Consider the following 14,519-nt stretch of genomic DNA (forward strand, 5'->3'; position numbering starts at 1 on the left):
TCAACTCTGGTGTGATGTTGTTTAAAGCACTTTGCTCCATTGCTGTAATGTTGCATTTTGTCATCATGGTGTTCTCTTCTTCTCCTTCCTCTTCCTCTCTTTCCTATTTCAGGTAACTCCATGCTGTGCTCTAGCACGCTTCATCTTCTGTCTGTCCCTGTTTCCTCTTCTGCTCCTCTTCATTCTTTAACACCATGGCTCTTTGGTTTAGGTAAATTTACACGCCTTTAGAAAAGCCCATAGGGACAGATGAAACATGCCCACATTATTTATTGTGTTTGTTGTGATGTTTGCTTGCACTGATGTTTTTTTTTCTGTAGCATATTATTATTAATAGTTTAACTTTTTTACTTAACTCGACATTTACGCAGTAATGTTTTAGTCTGTTTTATTTATAGTAAAAAATAATTACATTTTTGTTGTTGTTGTTGACCGATCAATACAAGGTACACGATCTGTTTAATAAGAAATCATTTAGCTTTTAGTTCTTTCTTTCTTTGACATCATACACTAGACTCCGTGATGTCAGTCTTATAGTTTTGTAATGTTTTAAAGTCAACATGAAACCAAAATGGACTCAATTTGAAACTCAAAATGGACTCAATTACTAAATGTTCCCGGTCTTAATGTGCTGGATTCATTTTCAAAAACTGATAAATTCAATTAATAAAATAAAGTCCCACCATTTTTTAAATCATTAAATATTCTTTTACATGGAAATATGTCAAATTATGGAAGTGGGTCATGTGTGCCATTTCATGTTGATTGTTCAATCTAATGCTGGCTTAATTTAACCATCTCATCAGTTATATTGAGAGATTAAATTAAATTTTGTTTTTATGACACAGGTGGAAGCCAGATCCACACAGATGGTCATAACACTCAGAGAAAACTACATTAATGGCCATTAGAATGAGATTAAAGACTGTTGATTACATAAAGCAAAGTTTTCCACTTTTTGTAAGATCTTGAAGATGGAGTTAATATGACTGAACATGGATATGAATTTGAATTAAAGGAGCAGATAAATTGTTTGGCAAAGAGACTTTTCATTTGTATATTTTTGAATCAAAACTGTTTATTTGCTGTAAAATGCCCTTATCCAGAATGGGCATATGGACAATAATGTAAGTCTTTTGTTTATCACAATATTAAGATGAGAATTTGAATGATATGACAAGCCATGTCACCTCAGTGCAGTCCTATGCACTTGTAATGCACTTACTTTAAAAACTTGGTCTATTAGATACAACTTATCTATTCATAACTTTACAACTGTCATTTCTCTCTCTCAGAGGTCATCTTATCAGTGAAGATCCACAATCCTGACCTATGAAAAGTAACTGGAACACTAGTAAATTACATGTGGTGTAGGTTACCACTATTATTTTCCAACTAGATGTTTGCAGTGAAAATGTAAAGGAACTCAGAATCTGTTGTAACTCAATCTGTTGTTAAAGGCAGAGATTGCACTTTTTCTTGTTTGTTTTCTTGTTGTTGGACTGGGTAATGAATTGATGCCAGTGGAATGATCTCAGGGCTGTTTAAGTACAATAGCCAAGTTACGGAGTAATGCTGCAAAATATGTAGAGAACATGCACTTGCTTTTGTTTCTGAACATACTGAAATTTACTTTGGAAAACAATTTTGAAGGGATAATGTGGAAAAATAAAGTGTCGTAAAACAATATATTGTTGACATTTTATTGTTGAAGAAAAAAACGATTTTTTCACCAAAAATCATTTCATTGTCTTGTCAAGCCTCATCTCATGTCTTTGCAAAGTTGAAATTGAACAAAATGAAGAGTGCTGTTGTTTAATTACCTCTACGATATCTATGTGAGGTCTTGACCTCTGCTGAAGAAATGTGAAATACTGAAGAACTTAAATTGATCTGACAGCTGTACTTTGTTTTTACCACATTATTCCATTTCATTGACATTACTTCTCATGATACCAGCATTACTGAAAGTTAACATTTACATCTGTTCACTTTTGTCTCAAGATGCACACAGTAATGTTCTTTCTAAGGCATGTTTATAAAAGCTACTTAAATGTCCTAATTTAACTAAGGCTTAGTCCTGGTTTAAGAACCCCTGTCTGTGAAACCAGGCCCAGGTTTATTGAAGTTTTTAACAAAATCTTACAAATGTTAGCCTCGTTTCTCAATTTACTCCGGATTTTTTAAAATGGAGGATTTAAATTCATGAGAAAATAAGGTATGTGCCGTGGTTAGCGGTGTTCGTTCTTTCACTCGGAATTATGCATTTCTATGGCAACAGTGTCAACGCCTAAATTAATCTGCATCGGTCAGGTAGTACAGCGGTCACATGGTACAAGTCGGATCTCTCAGAAAATGACGAGTTCTACGAGGACGTGAACGCTTTTTACAAGTTAGAAAATAATCCTAGAGCTTCCCAGTGGTAAATACCACTTGAGGTAAAGGAGCAAAGCAGTGGCCATTACAGTAGTCGCTATTAACTGTAGTAAATTTTTTTGACTATTAAAATTTTGCCCAATTCCTACCAAAATTGCCTCAGGTGATCACTGGTGCACAGAAATTACTGAATGGAATTTTGATATTCCTTTTTTTTTTTAAAGTTATGATGTAAAATTAACTATGTTGACCCAAAATCAGATTAGATGCTATTTCTCGGCCAAACTTTGATCTTTCAAACCAAAACTCTGTACGCTTACTCAACACCTTGATCTTAGGTTACATGTGAAGTCATGAGATTCAAAAAGTCTATTTTTCTCATAACTTTCGAAATGTTTATCAGAATTATGAGCCTGGTGTTTGCGTATTCCTTGGGTCATACCGAATCCGACAATACCAATTTTGCCAGGATAGGACAAATCGCCTGACCACCATTTCGAATTTGACATGAACCGTGATTTAAAAAAAAAAAAAAAAAAATTGGCACAAAATTTGGTAGGGTTCATTGACAGCATGTCCTAAAGGTACCTGAGAAATTTGAAAGCAGCCCCACCTAGCGTTCCACAGATGAGTTTCTTTTTTTGTAAAAACATTTAAAAACATTGAAACATTTGAAAACATTGTTCAAAATGTGTTAGACCTACATTTTCTTTACACAGGCACACTGGAGTCAAGTGCCCAGTAAGCATATATAACGTTAAAGAAGTTTGTTTAGTAGACTAATTTACACACAGTCAAACAGTAAGTGGATTTGAGTTCTGGTCACAGAAAGAGAGACATTGTTTTGTATTCGTGTTTAGAGTGTTTCAATAAACCTTTTTTTAAAGCATATTGCATGGTGTGGCTGCTGTTTTTCCTTCTTTTGTCTAATTGTTACAACTTACCCAGCATGTGTTACAACCTAAGGTTGTAATATGGTGCAATGTCCAAATGGTTACTGATATGCCAAGTACATTAAAGTGTTTACTTGGCTCAGCATTGTACAAATTTCTTAATCTTTTAGTAATCTTAGGGTGGTATGATGACTTTCTAGGCTTTCAGTTCAAAAATCTGATAATCTTTGCAATAATGCAATAAACCCTGCATAAGCAGTTTGCAGAATGGATAAATGGATGGAACAACAAAATATACTACTTCATAGAAGCTATAGAACATTTCCAAAGAAACTATTAGAACCAAAGTTGCTACATTTCACATTTTTATTACAATAAGTCCTAAATTTTCATACAGTAGTTTTAAGACTTTTTGGACCAATTAAATGTCTTTATCACATACATAGCCTAAGTATTTTATTTAAACTCCAATTCTGCCTTCAACATCTCAAGTCTCAGTGAAATTAAGCAAATCAAGGCATATGATTGGTGTGGTGTGCTCCGTAAAGCAACAGGCAAGATGCTTGAAGATTGTTTGATCAAATGACAATGTGAATTGTGCAATGTTCAAAAAGTTCCCTAATGAAATCATATGTACAAATATAGCCGTATAAAGGGCTTGGCCCCATAATTGCGGCTTGCAGCTATTTAACTATTAAACTCGTATTTACAATAATTCCGATAGCACGTGAAATCAGCATTAGGCCTACTATTATTGACTTCCCGCTCAATAAAAAAAAAGTAAAAAATTGCTAGAATAGCTACTTTTATGTGAGTTTAAACTATTTTGAACTTTTTTTAAAATGTCTGGTTTTTAAATCCTATTAATTTGCTTAATAAAGAAAAAGTACTGCGTGTATGCTACCTTTAAGAAAGTTGTCTCTACCGTGTGGACTACAGATTTGTGCACAAATCACAAACAGCTACTGTTCTCTTCTCTCTGTCACCGTCAAAATGTTATCTATCTCTCTTCGTATTGGCTGTAAACTTTACATAGCCAAAGTACACACTGATATCGCCTACGCACACGCCTTTTAATTTAGCGCTTCACACATTCTCACACACTCAAAGGTCGGAGGGTCCGTTTCAGCTTCTGAAGGCAGAATGAAGGTGTGCTTTGCGCTGTGCTTGAGCTTGTGCGTGTATTTACGCGAAGCTCTGGCGGAAAGCGATTCCAACTCAATCCTCGAGGACAAAGATGTTCTAGTGCTGACAGAAGGCAATTTCGAACGAGCTCTTAAACACCACAACCAGCTATTGGTGCACTTCTGTGAGTATATCTTCTTGCATGTGTTTTTATGGCTTTTCAGTCGTAAATCCAGCTACGTGAGGTAAAAAACCATTAAGAGTAGGCCTACCTTTTATTTTCTCCAGTTTTTTCTGTTGATACTCTTCGAGTTGTTTCCCTGAGATTTTAACAAACTATATCAAAATACTTTTAAAACGAACCCACTCTGATGATTAATGATGTTCTGCTTGAAACTCAGGGCTGGTTATTGGAAAGTTTTTGGTTCGATCTCCACAAGAAATCACCACTGTGCCTTTGAGCCAGTCACTTAACCTGTGGAGAATTATGTTGTTTTTGGATGAAAACATCTGCTGAATGACTATTTACTTACTAATGAAGACACATACGTGTATAAAGACAGACTAGAAAGCAAATTAGAGTCTAGAGTCGGCACATCTGGGACCACAACAAAATGCCCCTATAAAACATTCTGTGATTAATATTTAATACAAGGAGTAAACTCTTGCAGCTTTTTCTCATACCTGCTGTAGATGCACCTCTTTCTGGCCAGTCCCTTGGCTCTATCCTGGAGTTTAGAGAAGCAGCTGCTGCGCTGAAGGAAGCAAAGTCTGATATGAGGCTGGGAGGAGTGGATGTGAAAAAAGAAAAAGGTCTTTTTGCATCCCTTAACGTCACAACAATACCATCAATCCGGCTGTACCTGTCTGGAGACAAGAACAACCCAGTGTACTGTCCTGGTAATGTTAAAATGTATTTATATATTTTTTATGTTGACAGACATGTTAGACAAAATATTGAAAAAACTCTGTCATTAGTTAATCACCCTCATGTCTTTCAAAACTTGAATATGGGGATAAATCCTTTTGTGTCAATGTTTGTTGTTTGACTCCACCCCCAGATCTGAAGAACTCCGCCTCCATCCTGACATGGCTTAAAAGAAGAAAGGGTCCAAGCGCTGAAATCATCAGTAATCTCACACAGCTGGAGAAGTTCATAGGTGAAGATGAGCTTGTGGTGCTTGGATTATTTCAGGTAACAGAATTTATTTGAGTGAATCTGTTATTTTCCCCAGTTATTCTCAGTAAAAAAATGCTTAATTGATTCATTTGAATCTCCTTTCAGAAGTGTTCGCAGATAGGGAATCATGTGTATGCATTTGTCATAATTTTTAAATAACTAATTTTATCTAATTATTTTAAAGAATCAGTCCAAATGAGGGATTCATTCATGAATCAGCCATAACTAAATATGTTTTAAAACATTAGATCATCTTTGCAAATATTTTACGAGTTCAAATAAAGGACTCATAACTCAAGATGTTTTATTGTATTGTTGCATTAGCCACTGTTTTTAAGGATGTTCGTGGGTGTTTATACATTACAGGGTCTTGAAGAAGGCATAGTGAAAGTGTTTTATGAAACAGCCAATGACATCGCTGACCTGCCCTTTGGAGTAACAGGACATGATGAAATCTTCAGCAAGTATGAGATCAGCGGAGACACTGTTCTCCTCATCAGAAAGGTGAGGATCTGTCTGAGCTCACTTGGACAGGGCAAGTTCGAATCTGAATTGTAACATTTCCCCCAAAGCATTTCCTAAATGTCTACCAAAAGACAGTAAGGTGCCTTCTTTTTATCATATGAATTGTCTCATCCATGCATATCATTTTCTTTAGGCTAAACCTGACAAGCAATTTGAGATGGGAAGCAGCACATTGAAGAAAGATCTCTTTCATTTTATCAGACTTTATGAGATGGAACTCGTGACAGAGTACAACGGCGTGGTAACTCTATATTAAAACTATAAACTCTATAATAAATAGGCATTGTGACATAATATATGTATAAAAATAAACAAACCTCTTTCCTTTTTTGGGTTCCTCCCAGACAGCATCTAAGATCCTAAACTCAGTGGTGCTGAACCATTTGCTTCTGTTTATTAATAAGACTGAGGATGGATTTGAAGAGCTATACCTTGCTTTTAAAACCACTGCGGAAAAACTCAGAGGGAAGGTCAGTGTATACCAATTGGCTTGTATTTAGACATAAACCATCCAGTACTACACAACAGAAAAATTTAACAAAATGAAAATAAATCCATAGAAATACTGTAGATTATTATTACTATTAGTCTTTCTGTTGATTGGTAGCCTTTGTATTACAGTAATGTTGCACACTTTAAAAACTCTATCCTCAGGTTATGTTTGTAATGATTGATGTGAGTGAGCCACGGAATGGCCGTATTATGGAGTATTTCCGTGTGAGGTCGGAAGAAGCGCCTCAGGTCCGCATGGTCAATTTATCAGACAACGTTCAATACCAACTGCCGTCTGATCAGTTTGATGCACACACTGTTTTAGAGTTCTGTCTGAGTTACCTGGGCGGGAAAGCTAAGGTGAGTATACAGAGGTAAATGAAACTCAGTACAGCATGGTAATTTAATTTAATTATATTATATACAAATGTACTAGTGTGTAAATGTACTAATATTGTTAATATTACATAAATATGAAATGTATATACTGTATTTATTAAGTTTAATTAATACCTGCATTGAATAGGGCTGTTTATGCGCTAACGCATGTGATTAATTCAAAATGCTTAACGTGTTAAACAAGATAACTTATGTATACCTATGCTTAATTGCACGATAAGTATGTGAATAATCTCACAAAAGTGTGTGATTAATCGCAATTAAACATTTTCATCTATTGGCAGCCCTAGTATATAATTGTGATAGTGTTATTCAGTTTTTAAATGACTATAATATAAAATGTATAGAACTCAAAGCTCACACAATCTGTCTAATTTGTGTGTTATAGCCTAAGCTGCAGAGCGAGCCAATTCCTGAAAACTGGGACACGCAGCCAGTGAAAGAGCTCGTTGGGATGAACTTTGAAAAAGTGGCCTTCAACCATAACAAAAATGTCATTGTCTTGTTCTGTAGGTACCTGAAATATTAGAATTGTGGACCTCACCAACTTGTTATCATAGGTCCATGCAGGGCCTAAAACTAACTTTTAGCGTGACTTAAGAAAAAATTACCGGCCATATATATTTTTTTACCAACCATGATACATAAATTAATCCTTATTAAAGTTACAAAAGTTATTCTGTCAAGAGCAATGAGTGATTGTTCTTTGTCTTTTGTGCTTTGATTATTAACATTAAAAACAGACAGCAGCAGGAATATTAGGCTTCTGTCACTTTATGAGCTAATGCACAGATCTAATATACTGTTACACATGCGTTTTATTTCTCTACTGTTTACGTTTACTTAAGACGTAACTGACTATGTTTACAAGAATACTTGCCAAGACTGGCATTTTGACAATTTTGTTTGAATATGTCTGCGGATGTTCCCTTTCGCGTCTTTTTAAACTTGAATATTTAAATTGGCAAGGCTTAAACTTTCGTGATGATGCAACACTTCCCCGTCAACTGTCCCGAGCATCGTTCGCGTTCATGTTCTTACAATTTAGCATTGTTGGAATTCATAAAAATGTTACCGGTCAACTGTCGATTGACACACAGTGTTAATTTTAGGCCCTGGGTTTATGCGTCTTCACTTATAGCTTGCAATTGGCTGTGGTAGTTTTGTATTTTGTTATTTGTAAGTATTTGTTGTATTAACCAAATATTTGTAGATGAAATCTGAGCAGTGGATCTCAACCTATTTGACTTCAAGGCCCCCCATTGTCTACAAGAATATCTGAAGCCCCTCCCGCCTTTTTAGTTTTTTTTTAATAGCTTATTTTAATGCTTGTTTTATTGTATTTTAAATAGTTTGTAGTCATTTTGAGGTTCCAGCCCCCAGGTTGAGAAGCACTGAATTAGAGAAGGATTGTACATCTGTATCCTGACATTTCCAGAAACAGCATGATGAGTAATAATATTAAACAAGCATTTTGAACATAGGTACAATTGTTGGTATAATCACCTTTTTCAATAGATGCACATTGGAGCAGCGAAAGTCGTGCTCTGTTTCCATTTTGGGAGGAGCTTGCTGAACACTTTAATGAACATGAAGATATTGTTGTCGCCAAGATTGACGTTACTGCCAATGATGTAAACCTTCATCTAGGAGAAAAATACCCATCAATCAAATTATTTCCTGCCGTTTATGCAGAGAGGGTAAGCAGTATCTTACAATTAACTGTTCTCGCATGCTCTACGTAATATTTTAAATCTCATTTTCATTGTTAATTCCATATTCAGGAAAGCCATGTTCTTATGTTATTCTCTGTCCTAAAGGTGTTGTGATTTTATTGTATTCTTTAGAAATACGGTCCATGATTTAGCCTATTCATTTTTTGTAATAATCTAAAAAACGAAAATATTTGCCAGGTAGTACCATATTCTGGGAAAAGGAAGCTGAAGCCTATAGTAACATTTATGAAAAAAGAGATTGAAAAAGCCAAGAAGGAGAAAGCAAAGGTAAGCTATTTCCTTCTCACATTAATAGAAATAAATTTGTTTATTGTGCCCACTCACCATGCTGTGCTTGTGTATATGCTGCAGGAGGAGGAACTGAGGAAGAAATATCTGAATGATCAGAAGGCTGCAGTGAAAGAGGAACTGTAAACGCTTATTCATTTGTTTGTAATTTAATTTTACATTTATTAAGTTAATGTCCTCTGCACATGCCTGATTAATCATCTTGAGTGTAACAAGTATTTTCACTATATACAGCTACTTGCTTTCTTGAAAACAAGGTGCCAAGGTTCTGCTGGTTACCCACTGATACTGTTTAAGATGTATCATTAGGACAATTTACACATAACCTTCATTTCCAGTAGAGGGAGCCTGTTTCAAAGTGCTGTCTACTTACTAAACAAGAGCACTGCAACCTCATACCAACATTAAAAACAACTTTCAGGTCTCTGAGATCTATATGTTGCATAGAAAAATTCAGGTATAATCTAAGTAGATAAGGATCCCAGTCAAGGATTATGAGTGGTCAATACAGCATTCCAGGCATGCTAAAAAACACAATATAGCAACAGCAAGAGACCATAAGACTGGAAATGATGATGAATTTGCTTAATAAAATGACATTCGAATGAAAATTGTGACTGATGTTTAGGCACAGACTCAAGACTCACCTTCTGTAATATTTAGATTAACCATGACTGATGGAACCACAAGAACATGCACAATCTAAAACATTTCACAAATTACTATCTTGAACTGTCATCTCAAAGGGTGCAGACATGACACAATTAGCCTGTTTGACTTTTAAAAGACCTTCAAATATCTGCAATAAACAAAATATCTATTATTTAAGCAAATGTTTGCCATTTATATTTTGTCAGAATTCACATTACTCCATAGTCAACTATGTAGAAAGATCATTTAGCCCCTGGTGCTGTTCGGTATACGGTATATACCAACAGTTCTAAACTCAGCGATGAATACTTACTGCAAAATCTGTTCAGAACTCTTTAAATACCATAGGAATTATGACTGATATATTTTGCCGAGTTGCACGCATTTCTGGGTCAACATATTTTGTTGGTCCTTGAACAACATTCCTGTCTGAAAAATGTATCCTAACCATATCCCTACCCCTAAACCTAACACTACCATTAAGTTATCCCTAAAATAAGAGTGAAATGATAGGTGAATAACACTGATGTAGAAGCAACTCCGGTTATAAGCCTAAACTTGACAAACTATAAACTTGTCGCTCAAATCTGATTGGGTGATTGGAATGTTGATCCAGAAACATGTTGCACTTGGTAAAATCAGGTTCTGCGATATGTTACCCAGACCAAAGATATTGACTGCCTACAAATGACTCTCCACCCTGAAAGAAGTTTTGGCCTCACCTCGGGATTGAACATCTTATAGTCATACTCAGGTTGGGATGTCAGTCTTACAGCATGCAGGAGGAACCTTTACCTGGTGCCAAGAAGGAAATCGAAAGTTACAGACTATGCGTGAGATAGATGACGTGATCTCTTAAAGAGATTAGGTTCAGTAAACCCTAAGATCCTTTAATTGGGAAAATGCTTATACACGTGTGGATCAGATACACATACTAATGCTTGTTGAGCACTTGGAACTACAGTTGTATAGAGAAGTCAAGAAAGATCTGTCTTTTTAATATTAAATTACTGAATGTACACAAAAACACTAACCTTTATTACAGACATATTTAGAAACCACGAAAGCTGCTGAGTTGGGTTTAACTAATGTGACAAAGACTGTTTGGTGAAAAAGAAGCTTTGTAAATCAAACAATCTACTCTAGCCTACGCTCATTAGTATTACTACCTTTACAATCCCACAGTTTAGCAAGAGTGCATTGAATGTTTACATCTCGATACGTTATGCAACTCTAAGCCACACATGTCAAGCTTACCTACGCCAAACGATTCACACATTGCCTTGGCCAAACCCCTTTCCCAACACCCTATAAATAAGCAAGCTATTCCTGCACGCTATTTCCACAGTGGCTGTATCTGAAGAAAAAAGTGGATGTTGGGGACTCTGGAAACAACTGGTAGTCCTGATCATGCGAACGATCACATCCCATTTCTATCGCATTACACCTCAAAGACTGAATTCTTGTCCTACGTGCTGCTCTACCTGGTGAAGATGCCTTTCCCACCTGTGACCAGACATCGGTGTCTTCCCAGCACAGCCAAAGAAAAACTTTCAGGACCGTCGCCTGTCATTCCGATAAAGACTGTGGAGGAGAAAAGTTCTGTAAAGGAGCGGCTCAAGAAGTTGAGCAAGAAGGCCTCGCCGCACAAAAGCAAGTTGCCCACCAGTCGAGCCACTTCTGGCTTGAGGATGGAGGGTAAAAGCACCTGGATTATGACTTCAAGACCCACTGATCCTTCAAGTTCCTCAACCCCAACTACTTCTAAAAGTACTTCTGATATTAGTACTTCTACAATCAATTTGGCAACAACCTCCTCTAGCAAGAAGATGTTTCCTGCCAGTGTTTCAGCAACAAGCATCCCAACAGACTTTTGTAGTGCGCAGACCTCCTCTGGATCAAGCCATGGATTAAATAGCAAATCAAACTTTTCTCTCAACCTGACACCTGAAGCTACTTTGCTCCTGCAGAAACGTAGACGTGAGAAGCTGCTATGTGGCAGCGCTGGCACCGCACCGGCACCGCACCAGAAAGGCCGTCTGCCTACTAAGTCTGGTTCTCGATCCAACATCCCACTGGTGAAGATCTCTCTTCTGAATGAACGCCACCGATATGATGACGTGGAATATGAGGAAGACAAAGAGGAGAGTGTGGATCAAAGCGTCCTACTGAAATGTTCTGAATGGTTGCAAGGGGTGGAGAATGCTGCCGGAGCTACAGTCCAGGGAAGAACGGACAAAATCAGCCAGAAGAGCATTTAACATATGAGATGCTACATGTCCTATTATTTGTGCTATTGACTGTGACTTGTGGTTGACCAATATGGGTCCTGATCCCAATGACTAAAGAGCTGGGTGCCTTATGGCTGGTACATGCCTGTACATGCTTCATTTAATGGCAGACTATATTCGATGTACATGTAATCGGAAAAATGATTTGACACATTTCTAAAATGGAAGATTTAATGTTTATATTCACACTGACATCGAGACTTCAAACCTGACTTCTGGGAAACTAACACTTCTGAAGTGTTAATGCGCACAGTAATTGGCTTATTTTGATTTATGATTTATGGGTTTAGCACTATTGTGGTACTGTAAGACTTTACAGTGGGTTTTTTTCTTCAGAATGCATTGATAAAAAGACGTTGTCTATAAAGCACTGATCTGATTTGGAATAAAAGATGATCTTCATCATACCACACCTCATCGCTGTCTCTAAGAAGACATCTTGATGTCTGTATGATGTCAAGCCCTAACTCGCCACTCTAAGAACACACATGACTCGCAGACATATTTGCTGTACTTTACTATAAGTAGCCTAAAGGGCAGGGTTTAGACAGGCTTAGCAACAAACAACATTGCACACTCGTAACACTTCCTGATCTCATTAACAGACAGGTGCCTTCACTTTTAACCCAATAGCAAACATGGTAGAAGTAACCAATGGTTATGATTCTGCTACTACATTAATCCCAAGTAGAAATGACAGAAAGTGGAGCGCTAAGAGGTACTCGAACATTCACCCTGTTGGTTGCTTTAGATAACGTTTACTAAAAAATAGTAATATTGTGAAATATTACAATTTAAAATGTTTTATAATTGAATATATTTTAAAATGTAATTTTTTCCTGTGATGCAAAGCTGAATTTTCAGCATCATTCCTCCAGTCTTCAGTGTCACATGATCCATCAGAAATTGTTCAAATATGATGATTTGCTGCTCAAGAAACATTTTGTATTATCGATTTCAAAAACAGGTGTGCTGCTTTATATTTTTGTGGAAACCATGATACTTTTTTATGATTCTTTGTTGAACAAAGTTCAAAAGAACAGCATTTATTTTGACAGATTTTTTTTGTAACACTGTCAATGTCTTTACTGTCACTTTTGATCAATTTAATGCATCCTTGCTGAATAAAAAAAATAAAAATCTTTCTCACCCCAAACTTTTGAACGAGAGTGTATGCTACAATCAAGTGTCAAAAGCATGACAACTGTTGCATTTAGTGTCAAACAAGTGTGGCTTAAGTGTTACAACAATAATTCAAAGAAATCAGAATGTAGCTTTTTGGCAAATACACTGACTTTATGATTTTGGAGAAGATTTAAATAACATTTACAGATGTAATCAATTGACTATTATATAAAAAACAAAAACAAGTAGTCTCTTGATAACATCACAACATTTATTCTAAAGTTTATTGTTCCTGGCGCAGACTAGGTAAAGCCAAAAGGGCATTGTTCAACAGTTTTGCATGTGTTTTACATACATCCAATGAGCTAAACATCCTTCCCATTACAACTCGCGATGTAGAGAGAGAATTTGAGTAACAAAGTAGTTTGAATGCTCCATAACCTGAATGCCAGGTGTTTGTATAAATCTCCTGCGTGCGCACTAGGAATTTACCAAAGGGACACAATCGGACACCATCGTCTTCAATAGAACAAAACATTCAAACTCGATTTTCTGGAGGACTCCTGACAATCCTGTCACCTCACTTTTCAGCTACACAACTCTGAATTCATCACGGTAGGCTGAAATTATAGCTTTTATATACAATTATTTTATAATCAATTACAATAATCTAGCTATTATTTACAGAATTTTTAGCTTTGAGACTTTAACAAATATGGCGGCTGGTATTTCAGATGGATGAGCTGGATGAGGTTCAGCTGAAGAAACATGTGGACAGTCTGAAGCAGCAGCTACAGTTTAAAAGAGATAAAACATCCGCCTCTCTTCCAGAGTGAGCATCTATCTATCTATCTATCTATCTATCTATCTATCTATCTATCTATCTATCTATCTATCTATCTATCTATCTATCTATCTATCTATCTATCTAATCATTATCTACACTTAAATGATTTATTTGCATATTTAATATTCATATATAAATGCAACTGTTTATAAATAAAAATCTGAATAAATGTACTAAATATTTTAAAATATACTGATATACATATATATATATATATGCTAGAGTAGTAAATTAAGAAAATACTAGGGTGTATGGGCTGACAGAAGTGAGGAATTTAAGAGCTAATAGATTATTTTTTTTAATGTTGCTATTTTCTATCTTCCTTTTATCCATTTATTTTCAGGTTGACTAAATGGATGGAGGAGAAAATGAACGAGGATCCATTTCTGAATCCAGATTTACTGAAGGAGAACCCGTGGGTGGAGATAAGCAAATGTGTTATAATATAGAGCTGTCAATCATCACTGTGGCAAAAGGAGTGACTCCAAACATTATCATGGTTACACTGCCTGACTTTGACTAGGATGGACAAAGATGCAAATGTAAATCTGCTTTGTTGTTTGCTCTACTCAGGCCATGACATAATGAAAA

The 14,519-nt window shown here is 36.1% G+C and overlaps 3 protein-coding genes across 9 annotated transcripts in view; all 3 read left to right on the forward strand.

The window, feature by feature from the left end:
- ubn1 (ubinuclein 1) overlaps positions 1-1,687 on the forward strand; it is a 29,838-nt gene extending 28,151 nt beyond the window's left edge. For 4 of the 7 annotated variants that reach the window (XM_077205257.1, XM_077205260.1, XM_077205258.1 and 1 more), the window contains 2 exons: positions 113-211; positions 849-1,687. In XM_077205257.1, coding sequence (XP_077061372.1) covers positions 113-211; positions 849-901 — 152 coding nt within the window. In that variant the 3' untranslated portion in view covers positions 902-1,687. Of the gene's footprint in view, positions 1-112; positions 212-848 lie in introns of those variants that run through there. The other 3 variants (XM_077205261.1, XM_077205262.1, XM_077205263.1) reach the window with 2 other exon arrangements.
- Positions 1,688-4,334: 2,647 nt separating this feature from the next.
- On the forward strand, positions 4,335-9,625 carry LOC143714201 (protein disulfide-isomerase). The gene is made up of 11 exons (XM_077205272.1): positions 4,335-4,578; positions 5,088-5,294; positions 5,456-5,589; positions 5,941-6,078; positions 6,233-6,340; positions 6,444-6,569; positions 6,754-6,951; positions 7,379-7,499; positions 8,509-8,690; positions 8,904-8,993; positions 9,078-9,625. Exons 1-11 carry the CDS (start codon positions 4,413-4,415, stop codon positions 9,138-9,140), a joined length of 1,533 nt encoding a protein of 510 aa, XP_077061387.1. The 5' UTR covers positions 4,335-4,412; the 3' UTR covers positions 9,141-9,625.
- A 3,961-nt stretch (positions 9,626-13,586) lies between these two features.
- gng13a (guanine nucleotide binding protein (G protein), gamma 13a) lies at positions 13,587-14,465 on the forward strand. Its single transcript, XM_077205280.1, has 3 exons — positions 13,587-13,696; positions 13,816-13,913; positions 14,272-14,465. The coding sequence occupies exons 2-3, from the start codon at positions 13,816-13,818 to the stop codon at positions 14,375-14,377; spliced, it is 204 nt and encodes a 67-aa protein (XP_077061395.1). The 5' UTR covers positions 13,587-13,696; the 3' UTR covers positions 14,378-14,465.
- Positions 14,466-14,519: the final 54 nt, after the last annotated feature.

The sequence above is a fragment of the Siphateles boraxobius genome, unplaced genomic scaffold (genome assembly GCF_051911475.1).
Source record: "Siphateles boraxobius isolate OS27281-9 unplaced genomic scaffold, OSU_SipBor_1 53, whole genome shotgun sequence".
Taxonomy (NCBI): domain Eukaryota; kingdom Metazoa; phylum Chordata; class Actinopteri; order Cypriniformes; family Leuciscidae; genus Siphateles; species Siphateles boraxobius.